This window comes from Oncorhynchus mykiss, chromosome 25 (genome assembly GCF_057628025.1).
Source record: "Oncorhynchus mykiss isolate SJ-2025 chromosome 25, ASM5762802v1, whole genome shotgun sequence".
Lineage (NCBI taxonomy): Eukaryota > Metazoa > Chordata > Actinopteri > Salmoniformes > Salmonidae > Oncorhynchus > Oncorhynchus mykiss.
Genome location: NC_143046.1, coordinates 88,928,433 through 88,945,637, shown reverse-complemented (window position 1 = coordinate 88,945,637; position 17,205 = coordinate 88,928,433). Strand labels below are relative to the sequence as shown.

Below are 17,205 nucleotides of genomic sequence, written 5' to 3'. Positions count from 1 at the left end.
AAAAGCAGAAATATACAAACAATAGTACATAAACCTAACAAATATTGAGATTTTCAATTTGTCAAACAGTTTTATGGTATTGCTTTTTTGTTTTTACATTTGATAATTTCAAAATAATATTTAAATTCTCTTAAACAATGCGAAGTGGGGTTTGTTTATGGATAAATAATCCATGAAAAATAAAACAAATAAAAAATTCAAGTTAAATCAGGGTATATATATCATTTGGATCTAAATTAAACATACCAAACATTAATAGTTTATTTTAAAATAAAATATTCTAACTCACTCCAATATTTTATGACATAAGAACAGTCCCAAAATAAATGGTCAAGAGTCTCTGGGTCACAACCACAAAATGCACATTTGTATTTATTTATTTAGAATCTGTGTATAATAAAAGGTGTTTACAGGGTAGATTCTATGAATGAGTTTGTATGATACTTCTTCACCTTATTAGATATACAATACCAGTCTGCCAACGCCAAATAGGTTTCCACGACAGCACAAAGTACATATTAACCTGGCTACCAGTCTGTTTGTGCCATCATGCCAACGCCAGGTTTCCACGACAGCACAAAGTACATATTAACCTGGCTACCAGTCTGTTTGTGCTGTCATGCCAACGCCAAATAGGTTTCCACGACAGCACAAAGTACATATTAACCTGGCTACCACTCTGTTTGTGCTGTCATGCCAACGCCAAATAGGTTTCCACGACAGCACAAAGTACATATTAACCTGGCTACCAGTCTGTTTGTGCCGTCATGCCAACGCCAAATAGGTTTCCACGACAGCACAAAGTACATATTAACCTGGCTACCAGTCTGTTTGTGCTGTCATGCCAACGGCAAATAGGTTTCCACGACAGCACAAAGTACATATTAACCTGACTACCAGTCTGTTTGTGCCGTCATGCCAACGCCAAATAGGTTTCCACGACAGCACAAAGTACATATTAACCTGGCTACCAGTCTGTTTGTGCTGTCATGCCAACGCCAAATAGGTTTCCACGACAGCACAAAGTACATATTAACCTGGCTACCAGTCTGTTTGTGCCATCATGCCAACGCAAGGTTTCCACGACAGCACAAAACAGATCTGGGACAAAGCAAACTACTTGCTTGACTCATTTCCAATATCACTGTGTGATCTTGTGAAAGCTAATATGCTCCAGAACTGTTTGGGTCCAAGCCGAACATCTGATTACTCTTTTACAAATTACATTCTCAAAAAAATGCTTCCTCTAGTCACGGTAGGATACAAGGTGATCAAAATCCCCTCTGGTTCGACAAGGTATCGACGGATTTTCTTACGATACTACATTGTATGTTATGCTAACTAACATTCTGTTTCAAATATGCTTATTGATAAGCATACAAGTAAACAGACCAAACAATTCTAATGCTAACTCAATTCTAACTCGATTCTAATGCCTTATTTTCTGTTCTTAAGTCAACACCATTGGAATCACGCTGAGTGATAAGGCAGATGGGTCCCTTTCAACTGGAGATTGATTTCACAGCCATCTAACGACCGTGCACACACAGGAGTCTGCATATGAGGTATACAAGCATCATCCATCCAAGTCCTCAATAAAAACAAGAAATGTTACTTTGAGAAAAAAATTTTTTTTACTACTGGTATTTTACATTGCCTTTACATCAGCTAAGTTCAAAATGGTATAAAAAAAATACAATTCACATGAATAACAAATATGACCAAACTGTACAAAACATTTAGGACTAAGGTCCCGTGTAGCTCAGTTGTATAGCATGGCGCTTACAACGTCAGGGTTGTGGGTTTGATTCCCATAGGGGGAGGAACCAGCACAGAGAAGAGGGGAAATAAGTTGCTCCGGATAAGACCATCTGCATACGCTTCGATCACACCAACAGAATTACATTGAAACGGCTGAGTTTGTCTTGCAGCATTGTGTTGGGTGTGGTGCGTACCGTTGGATTTGTCAAACTGTATGCTGTAGACGGCTCGACAGAAATGGTCGCAGAAGGAGAATGTTGACCTTTTGTTGCATACATAATCAGATGACGCTGCGTACCATTTTGCGCAAGGGAGCTAGTAACCAAGGCCACTGTCGGCGGGTTCGAAGCGTGAATGACTCATTGTAATGTAAATGTCTACAAAACGACACAGGTATACAAAATATGAAACATTATTTGTACACCATACTAAAGTTAATAAAAACATTTATTAAACGTTGTTATAAGTTCATCGAAAAATCGAAAAAAATCAAAAACAGGTTGGAACTGAAAGTCAAAGTAGAGGAAAAGGGTAAAGTGAAATAGGAATCAATCAGCAGGTCTGAAATGACAAAGAGTTTAAACTTCACAAGAGCAAAAGTAAGTGTAGAATAATCAGGTCAAGACGAGGCCTCGTCTGGCTCCAAGCACCTTCTCTTTCTTCTGCTTCCTGTCTTCAGTCTGTTTTGTCCTCCTTTCCTCCCTAGAATAAAAGCAACACGGAAATCAACATAACAGGTTATACAGCCAATCGTTCTGAGAGAAAACAAGTCTCAAAACAGGAAGCTCTCTCAATGAGTTTTTCCTTGATTCCTCATCTCCTTTTCAAATCAAATTTTATTGGTCACATACACCTATTTACAATGAAGGGTAGGCAGTGTTCCTAGGCAGTCAATGTAAATAACAATTTGTTCTGAACTACGTTTTGTTCTGTACAATAACTTAAGGATTAAAGGACCCTTTTTTAAAATTTTTATTTATCCTAAAATGACAACCCCCAAATCTAACTGCCTGGAGCTCAGGACCTGAAGCAAGGATATGCATGTTCTTGATACCACTTGAAAGGAAACACTTTGAAGTGTGTGGAAACGTGAAATTAATGTAGGAGAATATAACATTAGATATGGTAAAAGACAATACCAAAAAAAAAATGTGTTTCTTTGTACCATCGTCTTTGAAATGCAAGACAAAGGCCATCACGTATTATTCCAGCCCAGGCGCAATTTAGATTTTGGCCACTAGATGGCAGCAGTATATGTGCAACGTTTTAGACTGATCAAATTAACCATTGCATTTCTGTTCAAAATTGTGTGCCAAGACTGCCTAATTGGTTTATTAATAACTTCAAGTTCACAACTGTGCAATCTCCTCAAACAATAGCAAGAATAGCAAGAATTAATAGCAAGAATTTAAGCTTTTCTGCCAATATCAGATAGACCTATGTCCAGGGATTTTTTTTTTGTGTTGTTGTTACTTACGACCTCATGCTAATCGCATTAGCCTACTTTTAGCTCAACCGTCGCAAGGGGGGCCCACCAATCCTGTAGATGTTAACTGACTTGCCTAGTTAAATAAAGGTTACATTTTATTTTTTTTAAATGGTGTAATTTCCACCCCCGCAGATGTTATTGTGATGTAGCGAAATGCTTGTGTTTCTAGCTCCAACAGAGCTTGGCTATAACCAAAGAGAATTCTCTTGGGAGGTAACACGGTAAACATTTGATTGTGAGGTATTCTAGGTTGGGTGAACAAAAGGACTTGAGTTTCTGTGCGTTATCACAATCACACGCTGAGCAGTTAATCATGAAACATACACCCCCGCCTTTCTTCTTCCCGGAGAGTTCTTTATTCCTGTCTGCCCGATGTACTGAGAACCCAGCTGGCTGTATGAACCGGGGACAGTATATCCGGTTAGCCATAATTCCGTGAAACAGAGTATGTTACAGTCCCTGATGGCTCTCTGGAAGGAGATCCTCGCCCTGAGCTCGTCTACTTTATTGAACAGGGACTGAACGTCAGCGAGTAATATACTCGGAAGTGGTGGATGATGTGCACGCCTCCCGAGTCGGACTAGAAGCCCACTGCGAATACCTCTTCTCCGTCGGAGGTGTCATGGAGCAGCCTCTGTGATAAGTTAAATTGCCAAGGGGGGTACGGACAAATGATCCAATTCGTGAAAGTCGTATTTCTGGTCATAATATTGGTGTATTACTGCCGCTATGATATCCAAAAGTTATTTCCGGTTGTATGCAATAACAAAAAGGTTCAAGGGTAATAATGTAAGAAACAACATAGCAAAAAAACAAAAAAACACTGTAAAGTTGCTTAGGAGCTAGCAGCAGAGCCTCTATGTCTTGTCAGCACCATCTTGTGGATGGAAAAAGTCCCTTCTCTGACATTCCTCTCCCATAATGTTTAGAGGAATCAAGGAAAGGTGAATTGAGAAAAAGCCAGGAATTCAATACAATTTCCCCCTCTACTTTTAACCAGTTGTTTCCGGATACTGACCTTGTCTGAACCGAATGCTGTTTGTAGTTCTTCTGGTGGGAGGGAACGGTCTGGTCCACCATGTTCTCTTGGGCCACCATGAATGGCTTCAGCTTTCCTATGTACAGGCAGACCAGAAACGATAACCAGTAAAATAAACGTTTTTTATTAGCCTACAGACAACCGGGTTCGTGCTGAAATGCACTGGTATACAGTCAGAATCTGAATGCTGACATATAGCTCTTACCCTTATGAGGCTTATAGGTGAGAGTCTTAGAGAGACTGGCCTTCAGATCGAAGTTGGCCTTCTTGTTGGTTTCGGGACAGTTAGAAAGAACACTGGTGTTCGCATTAAACACAAACGCTGAATAAAATAAACCAAAACAATTAAGATTTAGATTTAGCAGGATGTATATTGAACAAAACTATAAAATGCAACATACAACAATTTCAAGATTTTACCGAGTTACAGTTCCTATTAAGGAAATCAGTCAATTTAAATAAATACGGCACCAATCTATAGATTTCACATGACTTGGCAGAAGCACAGCCATGGGTGGGCCTGGGAAGCCAGGCCCAGCCAATCAGAATGAGTTTTCCCCCCAACAAAAGGGCTTTATTACAGACAGAAATACTCCTCAGTTTCATCAGCTGGTCTCAGATGATCCCGCAGGTGAAGAAGCAAGATGTGAAGGTCATAGGCTAGCATGGTTACACATGGTCCGCGTTTAATTATTTTTTTTTTTTTATACATACTGCCAAATTCTCTAAAACAATGGGGGAGGCTTATGGTAGAGAAATGAACATTAAATTCTCTGGCAACAGCTCTGGTGGACATTCCTGCAGACAGCAAGCCAATTGCACGATCCCTCAACTTGAGAGGGATTGTGTTGTGACAAAACTGCTCATTTTAGAATGGCCTTTTAATGTCCGCCAGCACAAGGTGCACCTGTGTAATTGTCATGCTGTTTAATCAGCTTCTTGATATGCCACACCTGTCAGGTGGATGGATCCTCTTGGCAAAGGAGAAATGCTCATTAACAGGGATGTGAACAAACGTGAGAGAGATGAGCTTTTGAAACACGGGACCAACACTTTCCATGTTGTGTTTATATTTTTGTTCAGTATAGGTTACCTGGTGTCTTAGCGCTGGAGAGAACAAAGGTCTTGTTGACTTCAGATTTCCCTCTAAACGTAGTCTCTTTCTCAGGAGTGAGGTGGTCCACGCGGGGTGCCATGCGTGCTGGCGTCTTCGCCATAGTCTTCTTGTGCTCATTATCCTGAGTAGCTTGAGAGAACCTGTACACAAATCAACCGTTGGACTGACTATTTATTTAACCAGGCAAGTCAGTTAAGAAGAAAAATAAATCTTATTTACAATGATGGCCTCGGAACAGTGGGGTTAACTGCCTTGTTCAGGGGTAGAACGACAGATTTGTACCTTGTCAGGTCAGGGATTCGATCTCGTAACCTTTCGGTTACTGGCCCAATGTTCTAACCACTAGGCGACCTGCCGCCCCTTTACAAAAGTTTAATTCCACAAACTGGCTAGAGTATTCAGCAGTAACTAAATCCGTCCCAAGAAGTGCCAATACGTGGTGGTCACCTGAACGAAGCCAGTTAGCAACTCATGACAGCACATCTTGTTTAATGTGAATGTTATATCAGTGGTAAATCAACAGACACCTAGAAGCTTCAGCTTAGGAATACTCAGACAAAATAATGTTTTGAGTGTCTCACCGAACGTTGATCCGGCGTGTGGACAAGACTGTGGGTCTGAATGGGACAACAGTGTCCTTCTGGGGGGGTTTTCTGGCCGAGATTCTACGTTTGTCGGGAGCTGGTTTGCTGTCTGAAACCTGGGTAAGTCTACGTCTGTCGGGAACTGGTTTCTGGGATGCAGGGCTGAACAGGGAGACGCGGCTCGAGGTTGAGCTCTGCAAAAAACAACAATACATTGACCACACCAAGCAACACATTGGATTTGGGAATCATCCCGCTCAAAATAGCCATCTGGTTTTACATTTGGAAACACGTTTAATTGGTGGTAGTAATTTCACTTTTAACAACTATGGAAACCAAAAAGTCTACTTTCTGTTTGAGTTTTTTCTTCAGTTGGTGTCAAAAGAGTCTTAAAGAACCTGAAGAATAAAATGTGTATATACACTGGTCAAAAAAATAAAGGGAACACTTAAACAACACAATGTAACTCCAAGTCAATCACACTTCTGTGAAATCAAACTGTCCACTTAGGAAGCAACACTGATTGACAATAAATGTCACATGCTGTTGTGCAAATGGAATAGACAACAGGTGGAAATTATAGGCAATTAGCAAGACATCCCCAATAAAGGAGTGGTTCTTGCAGGTGGGGACCACAGACCACTTCTCAGTTCCTATGCTTCCTGGCTGATGTTTTGGTCACTTTTGAATGCTGGCAGTGCTTTCACTCTAGTGGTAGCATGAGACGGAGTCTACAACCCACACAAGTGGCTCAGGTAGTGCAGCTCATCCAGGATGGCACATCAATGCGAGTTGTGGCAAGAAGGTTTGCTGTGTCTGTCAGCGGAGTGTCCAGAGCATGGAGGCACTACCAGGAGACAGGCCAGTACATCAGGAAACGTGGAGGAGCCCGTAGGAGGGCAACAACCCAGCAGCAGGACCGCTACCTCCGCCTTTGTGCAAGGAGGAGCACTGCCAGAGCCCTGCAAAATGACCTCCAGCAGGCCACAAATGTGCATGTGTCTGCTCAAACGGTCAGAAACAGACTCCATGAGGGTGGTATGAGGGCCCAACGTCCACAGGTGCAGGATGTTTGGCATTTGCCAGAGAACACCAAGATTGGCAATTCGCCACTGGCACCCTGTGCTCTTCACAGATGAAAGCAGGTTCACACTGAGCATGTGACAGACGTGACAGTCTGGAGACGCCGTGGAGAACGTTCTGACCGGTTTGGCGGTGGGTCAGTCAATCCAATTGAGCACATCTGGGACATCATGTCTCGCTCCATCCACCAACAGACTGCACCACAGACTGTCCAGGAGTTGGCGGATGCTTTAGTCCAGGTCTGGGAGGAGATCCCTCAGGAGACCATCCGCCACCTCATCAGGAGCATGCCCAGGCGTTGTAGGGAGGTCATACAGGCATGTGGAGGCCACACACACTACTGAGCCTCATTTTGACTTGTTTTAAGGACATTACATCAAAGTTGGATCAGCCTGTAGTGTGGTTTTCCACTTTAATTTTGAGTTTGACCTCCATGGGTTGATAAATTTGATTTCCATTGATAATTTGTGTGATTTTGTTGTCAGCACATTCAACTATGTAAAGAAAAAAGTATTTAATAAGAATATTTCATTCATTCAGATCTAGGATGTGTTATTTTAGTGTTCCCTTCATTTTTTTGAGCAGTGTAGTTAACTACTTGCAAAAATGTATAAATTGATGACTACAATAAAACAATGTTGCCTGGGCTTATTATTTAAGGAAAACCAGACAGTGGCCAGATCCCAATGATCTCCATTATAACATTATATACAATTCATTACCTTCAATTCATTCACTGAATTCCTGAATGAATCCATTTTCCTGGTCTTCCTGTCCACGTATGAATCAATTGACTCCATCTTTTTGAAATGCGCCTCGTGGAGCTTTCTGAAGTCTACAATAAAAAGTAGTTACCAGTATATATTTTTCTTCTTCTCTCTCCATAACAGAACAGAGAGTTTGAGCATGTTATTAAGATCGTGTAGCTACAGCAAATATGATTGGGACGACACTAACTTGGTGTAGTAGGCTTCAACATAGACTTAGTCCTCTTCAGGAGCCCCTCGTGGCGAGGGATCTTTCCTACTGGCTTCACCACCTTCTGTCCCACTCCTGTGTAAAGCAATATGAGAACATGACCAATAATAAAACGTTATAACCAGAGGTGATGCTCACGTCGTAGTCACCTATTTCATGAACAAAAGGCCAGCGACACACCCTACATTAGACTTCTGGCAACAACGACGAAGCAAATGTGTCTACACAAATCATCATGGCCTTCAGAGTCCTCCAGACTAACCGAACATCACTGCTGTAACTTTGTGTTCGGGTTCAGGCACAGCCACCCCAGAATCCTTAGCAGCAGACACTCTCCTTCTCTTGGAACTCCCTTCGCCGATGATGGATTCAGTCACCTATATTGAAAACATTTAGCTTGCTATTCCTCGATAAAAATATAAAGCAAAAATGAATTTTTTTGGTTGTCAGAGATACATGCACAGCATTATTTCAGTGTAAGAAACACTTCTCACACCTCTTACATTTTAGTCATTTAACAGAAATGCTTATCCAAAGCGACTTACAAGAGAGATACATTTTTACATAGTGGTCCCATACCTCAGCCGGGGTGAGTGGCGCTTTGGCAGGGTCACATTCTGCCTCCTCATCTTCAGGCTCCTTCCTCATTTTCGGTTGCCCTCTACCACGACGTTTGGTCACAAACTCCCGAGCTGGAGGTTTTGGTGACAGCTCATCAACCAGTGCTGAATTGTTTTCATCCTGAGTTGAGTTGCTGTTAACCGTGTTATCCTGTGCATCAACACCAGTCTCACCTCCCTGCTAAAAACACGACCATCAGAAGTCTGTTATTACTAGCTATAATTAGTTGTACAATGCAAAACAGATCTGCAGACATTAAAGAAACAAAGCGAGTTAGTGTTAGGGTTATATATATAAATCCAAATATACATAGAAGATCATTGTAGTATCTGGGAAGCGTTATCATTTGAGCAGAAGTGGGAGGGAAATTAAAAGCCAGAATTTACGTCCACTGCAACATCTTCCTGCGTTTGTTGTTGTTGGAAATACTCCCTGAGCGCCTTCAGGAGTTTATCAGCCTGTGCAGTAGACACAGATCGAACAGTTAGCAAGGTACACTGCGTAACAAACGAGATGGATAATAGCTAGTTGGTTAACGTTAACTAGCTATTGTAACTAACCACTCACAACACAAACAAACAACCCAATGAAATAATACTATAAATGTTTGCGATTTACCTTCAGTTTGGAGGATTTGAGACCAACCTCCTTTGCAAGACTGCGCAATTCGGCATACTTCATGGAATCCAAGTCCATTTTTTATTCTTGTTTTAGCGAAAAACAAAACAATGTGCTTGCCAGTGTCACTGAAACACGTTCAATGAATCAGCTCCCGTTAAATTGAACGAGTAACGTTACACACAAACACAATCTACTCTGTATTTTGTCGCGCCTTATGGTCAACATATGCAAGTTTCAAAAAACAGGAGTATAGGCCATTTGATTGGCTGGCAGATGTATACGGAAGTACCTTTCGACCAATTAAAAATTATTACTATTTGGCGCCATGATTCTCCGCTAGATGGCGATAAAACCACGTGGGGGGAAACTATCACAGAAGACACTTGAAAGTAACACAAGAGGTTATCACTGAAGTTGAACAACGTGGCATTTTGAAAGAATATAATATTTTTTAAAAAATGTATGATTTTGAGTCATTTCAGTCCTGCGACACAGATGACCAAAAACTGGAGAATGAGTCAGTGAACCAAGCCATCGTCGAGAATCCCGTGACCTTTCATTGTGGACGATGCAACACCGTGTGGGCTGATTCCCGAGGGATCTGTGGAGAAGCAACATCGGTCAACTCTCTCATTTGTCTTGGTAAGTTACTTCATTGGATCTAACTAGCTAATTAGGTGTTCAATGTTTTTTTTCTAACAAGAAATCGTGACCAATGCATTTATATATACACTAGATGACTAATAGAGGGCGCTGTGTTGAAGCCACTTCCTCCATCTTGGCACTTCTTCACCCGTGGAAAATATAAATTTATATAATATATATATATATTTTTTTTCTCGAAGGCTTTTAAAACACGGAAGCCAAACTCGGAAACTATGGATCATAATTCATATGGAGCCACTAGAAAACCCCACATTAACATGTCTGTTAACGGATACATCCTGAAAAAAAACACACTATGATTACTGGCCTGCTAATGTGCCAGAACCCTGTAGGCTAAACTGCAGTGGAAAGGCCCATAAAACGGATCCAAATGGTTGCTCAATCAGGCGGGCTACATGTCTTTATTTCGAAATGAATATGGCATTCAAAAACGCCATGCTTTTGAGAGATTATTCAAATCACTTAGGCTATTCACTGCGGGTTACAGCGTGTTGTACTCACTTGACAACAATCACATTCATCATTACATTGTGTTGTTGTAGCTTAGGGTAGGATACATTTGTTGTCCCTAAAAAAAAATGAAACTAGGTTATATTTCTGAGCTGCTACCCAGGGACTGGGAGAAGCATAGTGTAGGCTACCGATAAATATAGAAATCAACATTCTTTCACTGTGTAAACTGACTGGGTATATTCACTGCAGTATCAAGCTTTACATTGAGCATGTGAATTATGGGCTATAATGCATACGCTTCTCACATAGGCTACAGGCATCTCCAGCCTGTCTGTCTTTTGATCTGTTGTGAAATTACGCACCTGAACCTAGACGCTGCAACGATTATTCCTTTTAAATGTTAAATGTAGAGGCCCAGGTAAAGCAAGACTATAGAAGCTTGTTGGACACTTCCTTCAGGCGGGAGAGTTCGAAAGGAGAAGCCCACATTTTCCAATAGGCCACCGGGCTGCATCCTGACTAAATAAATCATGAGTGGCCTGCTAATGTACCTTTCTGGACCTTCTAAACTGTCGAGAATACAATGCATTTGGAAAGTATTCAGACCCTTTCCACTTTTTTTACATTTTTTTCCTCATCAATCTACACACAATACCCCATAACGACATCACAATACCCCATAATGACATCACAATACCCCATAATTTTTTTTTTTTTATTTTACCTTTATTTAACCAGGCAAGTCAGTTAAGAACAAATTCTTATTTTCAATGACGGCCTGGGAACAGTGGGTTAACTGCCTGTTCAGGGGCAGAACGACAGATTTGTACCTTGTCAGCTCGGGGGTTTGAACTCGCAACCTTCCGGTTACTAGTCCAACGCTCTAACCACTAGGCTACCCTGCCGCCCCGGCATTGACATCACAATACCCCATAATGACATCACAATACCCCATAATGACATCACAATATCCCATAATTAAAAAAAAAAATATTTCACCTTTATTTAACCAGGTAGGCAAGTTGAGAACAAGTTCTCATTTACAATTGCGACCTGGTCAAGATAAAGATAATGACAAAATGAATATAACATTTGCATAACTATTCAGAGCCTTTACAGCCTTGTGTCTTCTTGGGTGTGACGCTACAAACTTGGCACACCTGTATTTGGGGAGTTTCTCCCATTCTTCTCTGCAGATCCTTTCAAGTTCTGTCAAGTTGGATTGGGAGCGTCGCTGCACAACTATTTTCAGGTCTCTCCCGAGATGTTTGATCATGTTCAAGTCAGGGCTCTGGCTGGGCCACTCAAGGACATTCAGAAACTTGAAGCCTGAAGCCACTCCTGTGTTGTCTTGGCTGTGTGCTTAAGGTCATTGTCCTGTTGTAAGGTGAACCTTTGTCAAGTCTTAACCTGCTCCACAGCGCTCAGGACCTTTTATCAAGGATCTCTCTGTACTGTGCTCTGTTCATCTTTCCCTCGATCCTGACTAGTCTCCCAGTCCCTGCCACTGAAAAACATCTCCACAGCATGAAACTGCCACCACCATGCTTCACCATAGGGATGGTGCCAGGTTTCCTCCAGACATGACGCTTGGCATTCAGGCCAAAGAGTTCAATCTTGGTTTCATCAGACCAGAGAATCTTGTTTAGGTGCATTTTGGCAAGCTCTAAGTGGCCGTCTGGCCAATCTACCATAAAGGCCTGATTTGATGGAGTGCTGCAGAGATGGTTGTCCTTCTGGAAGGTTCTCCCATCTCCACAGAGGACCTCTGGAGCTCTGTCGGCGTGACCATCGAGTTCTTGGTCACCTCCCTGACCAACCCCCCCCCCCCCCCCCCATTGCTCAGTTTGGCCGGGTGGCCAGCTCTAGGAAGAGTCTTGGTGGTTCCAAACTTCTTCCATTTAATAAAGATGGAGGCCACTGTGTTCTTGGCCTTTCAATGCTTCAGAAATGTTTTGGTACCCTTCCCCAGATTTGTGCCTTCACACAATCCCGTCACGTAACTCTACGGCCAATTCCTTCGACCCCCATGACTTGATTATTTTCTATGACATGCCCTGTCAACTGTGGGACCTTTTTATATAGACAGGTGTGTGCCTTTCCACATCATGTCCAATCAATTGCATTTACCACAGGTGGACTCCAATCAAGTTTTAGAATGTGATGTAGATTAAAACAGATCCAAATGGTTGTCTAATCAGACCCGGGGCGTAGGCCTATTAAAAAGCAGGCCTTTTGAGTAGTTTTTTCAAATGACTCCGCATCACTGAATTTTACGTTTTAATTGTGATACTCACTTTATTAATTGTGATACTCACTTTATATTGTGTACTCACTGTGTTCCAGCCCAGGTACAATCTAGTCAAATGTATTTATAAAGCCCTTCTTACATCAGCTGATATCTCAAAGTGCTGTACAGAAACCCCAGCCTAAAACCCCCAAACAGCAAGCAATGCAGGTGTAGAAGCACGGTGGCTTAGAAAAACTCCCTAGAAAGGCCAGGACCTAGGAAGAAACCTAGAGAGGAACCAGGCTCTGAGGGGTGGCCAGTCCTCTTCTGCCTGTGCCGGGTCGGAGATTATAACAGAACATGGCCAAGATGTTCAAATGTTCATAAATGACCAGCAGGGTCAAATAATAATAATCACAGTAGTTGTCGAGGGTGCAGCAGGTCAGCACCTCAGGAGTAAATGTCAGTTGGCTTTTCATAGCCGATCATTAAGAGTATCTCTACCGCTCCTGCTGTCTCTATTGAGTTGAAAACAGCAGGTCTGGGACAGGTAGCAGGTCCGGTGAACAGGTCAAGATTCCATAGCCACAGGCAGACAGATTTTCCTGTCTACAAACTTAGGCCTATTAACTCTGACACAACCAGTAGTCAGTGTGTGGGGGAAGCCATAAATAAATAAAGCCATATCACAACCTACACTATAGATACAGCAGTATGTGGACACTCCTTCAATTGAGTGGATTTGGCTATTTCAGCCACACCCGTTGCTGACAGGTGTATAACATTGAGCACACAGCCATGCGATCTCCATCGTCTGTCCTCGGTTGCAACACTCACTACCGAGTTCCAAACTGCCTCTGGAAGTAACGTCAGCACAAGAACTGTTTCGTCGGGAGTTTCATAAAATGGGTTTCCATGGCCGAGCAGCCGCACACAAGCCTAAGATCACCATGCGCAATGCCAAGCGTCGGCTGGAGGGGTGTAAAGCTCACCGCCATTGGACTGTGGAGCAGTGGAAACATGTTCTCTGGAGTGATGAATAGCGCTTCACCATCTGGCAGTCCGACAGATGAATCTAGGTTTGGCGGATGCTAGGGAACGCTACCTGTCCCAATGTAATAATGGTCTGGGGCTGTTTTTCATGGTTCAGGCCCCTTAGTTCCAGTGAAGGGAAATCTCAACGCTACGGCATACAATGACATTCTAGACAATTCTGTGCTTCCCACTTTGTGGCAACAGGGGAAGGCCTTTTCCTGTTTCAGCATGACAATGCCCCCGTGCACAAAGCTATGTCCATACAGAAATGGTTTGTTGAGATCGGTGTGGAAGAACTCGACAGGCCTGCACAGAGGCCTGACCTCAACCCCATCGAACACCTTTGGGATGGTAACGTTAGCTAACTTGAATGATATTAATACATTATACTTGTTTACTTAGAAATTTACTCCTTTTAAATAATGTACTGTGGCAAGTTTTCCATAGGAAATAAAGAGGAAGTGGAATCCATCACTTCCATTGTTTGGCTGTTCCCATAGCAACGTTAGAACATTCGGTGGATAGAAACATAGCTGCAGGAAGTTGGGGTGATGAGGGTAGTACTGCAGCACCCCCAGAAAAATCTGATTAGTGATTTTTAAAATTTGTATTTTAATTGTATTTTTTAAATTTAAGTAATTTAATGGTCCTTTACTAGTCCTGTATTAGCGGACCAATAGCCGCCGTCTGTACCGCGGGGACAAAAAAAAAATCTCTGCAAAAATACTTAAATACATGTCATTTTGTCCTTCAAACACTTAATTGAAATACTGTAGAATTCCATTCATTTCTATGGAGGATTGCTCCTACTGGGCATGAGCCCATATGTCCAACCGGTGGCTTCAAAGCCTCTCAATGCCCAATTCAATCGGTGATGTCACTTGCTCTGAGACCTTGGAAGTAGTTGTTTCCCCCAGCATTTTTTTTTTGCGGAGCGATAGGCTTCGTAATGGTGTCAGTTGCTGATGTGTGCAGAGGGTCCCTGGTTCGAGCCCAGGTAGGGACAAGGAGAGGGACAGAAGGAATACTGTTACACCGTTAAGGACCTGACCTCTTGGCAGAGGCAGAGGCAGTACTCATAAAGGGATGGGATGCACATGGAATACAGCTTTGTAATGATGTCATCTCTTTTCAGAGGTCACCCAAGATGTGATCATCAATAGTGAACGTGAGTGGAGCCTGGATGGTCTGTTCAGTGCATGGTATGATCAATGTGCCTTTAATTATTATTATTTTTTTTTTCACTACAGTTATACACTGAGAATACCAAACATTAGGAACACCTTCCTAATATTGACTTGCGCCCCCTCAGAACAGCCTCAGTTCGTCAGGGCATGGACTCTACAAGGTCTCGCGAGCGTTCCACAGGGATGCTGGCCCATGTTGACTCCAATGCTTCCCACAGTTGTCAAGTTGGTTGGATGTCCTTTGGGTGGTGGACAATTCTTGATACACACGGGAAACTGTTGAGCGTTTTAAAAAAAAACAGCAACGTTGCAGTTCTTGACACAAACCGGTGCGCCCTGGCACCTACTATATATCCCGTTGACTTTCTGAATGACACAGACACACGTCTCAATTCTCTCAAGGCTTAAAAATCCTTCTATAACCACCTGTCTCCTCCCATTTATCTACACTGAAGTGGATTTAACAGGTGACATCAGTAAGGAATCATAGCTTTCACCTGGATTCACCTGGTCAGTCTTATGTAATGGAAAGAGTAGTGTTCTTAATGTTTTGTATACTCAGTGTGTCAGTTCTTTCCCCCCCCCCCCCCTCCTCATGTATAGTGTGTACAACACTCTCCAATGCGCCGGCTGTCTCTGCCTCGTGGGTGTAATTCTCTACTCAACACCAGAGCACCTGTCTGCTCTGCGCAACCTCTTTCTCCTCAAGAAAGACCAGATGTATTGGTAAGTAGTAAACGTAAACAGTTACCTTTTTTTGTCGTTGTTGTTTTTACCTTCCGTAAACAGATTTATCTCATGAATGGAATACGATTATTTCTTCCTTCCCCCTAGTTATATTTTCAGCACTGGCCAAATGGTGAAAGCCTCGACACTCGACTTTAGTGTAGCACCATTAGGAGAACGTTTAAGTGAGGTAAGAATATATATATATTTTTTTTTTACCCTGCACGTTGACACCCGTCATCTATTTCCACCATAGTAGTCAAACCATGTTTAGTCTCTAGCCATGAATGTTACATTGAACTGATGCTGTTCCAGTGAATGGTGTTCTTCAGGGTTGGGGGGGGTTAATTTGAATTGAAGATAAGTCAATTTCAGGAAATAAACTGAAAATTCAAATCACTTCATGAATTGACTGCCTGCAATTTAAATTGACCCCCCCCCGACCCTGTCTCGTCTGTTCTTCCTGTCAGCTGAGACAACTGATCCAGGAAACGGAAAGTCACCTTAGCAATGTGTCAGCAGTGATGGATGACACCCGCACGAATGAAGGGACCTCCTCTGTCCAGTAGTCAAGCTGATCCTACCTGGGATGTGTTCATAAGGGCACGTTATAGCAAAACGTTTTTAAAAACAGAACATTCGCGGTTTTCAAGTATTTTCTTCCCCTAATGAACACGGAAGAGCCTGTTCTGTTTGACAATCCTCCGTCAAATGCACTTTATTCTCTAGGTATTCTGTTTTTAAAGGGCCTTTTTGTAGCCTGGGTACCAGTCTGTTTGTGCCATCATGCCACTCCTTTTGTTACGCCAAAAAAAAAAAAAAACAGTTCAGAATCATTTTGACTAAATAGAGGACATTCCTGTGTGGTGTTCCACCAAAAATGTAGAGTGAAAATGGGAGTTCCCTCCTTGAGATGTTGAAAAGTAGCTACCTCGTATTCTACTGTTCAATGTGGTTTGCCTCATAGTTTATGCTAAATGGAAATACTTTAGTTAACATTGATAATGTGAAGCTCCACATAGATGAGACATGGCACTGTGTGTTCAGGTATTAAAACATCTGTAAACTAATAAAACATCTTAAATTTGCACACTTCTATGACCATGTTGCATCTTTGTAAAACCTTGCACTGTAATTAGTTTGCTCAGTGTCTGTACACATCTCTTGCCCAGGGATTGATGGGCATATCATTCTCTTTTTTTACCTTAACCTCTTTGGGATGAGGGGCAGCATTTTCACTTTTGGATAAATAGTGTGCCCAATTTCAACTTCCTGCTACTCATGCCAAGAATATAAGATAAGCATATTATTAGTAGATTTGGTTAGAAAACACTCTGAAGTTTCTAAAACTGTTTGAATCATGTCTGTGAGTATAACAGAACTTATGTAGCAGGCAAAACCCTGAGGACTAACCATTCAGAAATTATTTTTGGAGGTCATTCAATGAGTTTTCATTGGGGAACTAGATTTCTGACCTTTTAATCTGTCCCTAGAAGAGTTCAGACGTTGGTAGAGGATTGGACTCCGGAATGATGAGTCTATTAAAAGATATGAAGAGGAGGCAGTAACTAAGTTTCTTGGCACCATGTTGCTATTTATTGTAGATTATTCAGTT

The 17,205-nt window shown here is 42.1% G+C and overlaps 2 protein-coding genes and 1 long non-coding RNA gene across 4 annotated transcripts; 2 read left to right on the top strand and 1 right to left on the bottom strand.

Moving 5' to 3' along the window:
* The first annotated feature begins 1,165 nt into the window (after window positions 1-1,165).
* Window positions 1,166-4,979, top strand: LOC118944233 (uncharacterized). The gene is made up of 2 exons (XR_005039525.2): window positions 1,166-1,296; window positions 1,456-4,979. It is a non-coding gene; the product is annotated as an uncharacterized LOC118944233 (long non-coding RNA).
* On the bottom strand, window positions 1,616-9,894 carry LOC110505990 (nucleolar and spindle-associated protein 1). 2 transcript variants are annotated; one of them, XM_021585460.3, is made up of 11 exons: window positions 9,291-9,894; window positions 9,059-9,130; window positions 8,631-8,852; window positions 8,314-8,428; window positions 8,031-8,126; window positions 7,796-7,908; window positions 5,988-6,184; window positions 5,383-5,546; window positions 4,495-4,611; window positions 4,269-4,365; window positions 1,616-2,463 (listed from the first exon to the last, which is right to left on the bottom strand). In XM_021585460.3, the coding sequence occupies exons 1-11, from the start codon at window positions 9,366-9,368 to the stop codon at window positions 2,376-2,378; spliced, it is 1,359 nt and encodes a 452-aa protein (XP_021441135.2). In that variant the 5' UTR covers window positions 9,369-9,894; the 3' UTR covers window positions 1,616-2,375. The 2 variants fall into 2 exon arrangements, with proteins under 2 accessions (XP_021441135.2, XP_021441136.2); XM_021585461.3 differs by having other exon boundaries at window positions 8,631-8,849; window positions 9,291-9,624.
* oip5 (opa interacting protein 5) lies at window positions 9,634-16,685 on the top strand. The gene is made up of 5 exons (XM_021585462.3): window positions 9,634-9,935; window positions 14,813-14,879; window positions 15,468-15,590; window positions 15,699-15,780; window positions 16,061-16,685. The coding sequence occupies exons 1-5, from the start codon at window positions 9,752-9,754 to the stop codon at window positions 16,157-16,159; spliced, it is 555 nt and encodes a 184-aa protein (XP_021441137.1). The 5' UTR covers window positions 9,634-9,751; the 3' UTR covers window positions 16,160-16,685.
* Window positions 16,686-17,205: the final 520 nt, after the last annotated feature.

What these genes read in the sequence shown, in the direction of transcription:
- oip5 (XM_021585462.3), top strand. Translation starts at nt 9,752, where the DNA reads ATGTATGATTTTGAGTCATTTCAGTCCTGCGACACAGATGACCAAAAA. An exon ending in GATGGTCTGTTCAGTGCATG is followed by an intron (nt 14,880 to 15,467) that starts GTATGATCAATG and finishes CCTCATGTATAG; the next exon opens with TGTGTACAACACTCTCCAAT. An exon ending in AAGAAAGACCAGATGTATTG is followed by an intron (nt 15,591 to 15,698) that starts GTAAGTAGTAAA and finishes CCTTCCCCCTAG; the next exon opens with TTATATTTTCAGCACTGGCC.
- LOC110505990 (XM_021585460.3), bottom strand. Translation starts at nt 9,368, where the DNA reads ATGGACTTGGATTCCATGAAGTATGCCGAATTGCGCAGTCTTGCAAAG. An exon ending in ATTCAGTGAATGAATTGAAG is followed by an intron (nt 6,185 to 7,795) that starts GTAATGAATTGT and finishes TGTTTTTTGCAG; the next exon opens with AGCTCAACCTCGAGCCGCGT. An exon ending in CACCTATAAGCCTCATAAGG is followed by an intron (nt 4,366 to 4,494) that starts GTAAGAGCTATA and finishes GCCTGTACATAG; the next exon opens with GAAAGCTGAAGCCATTCATG.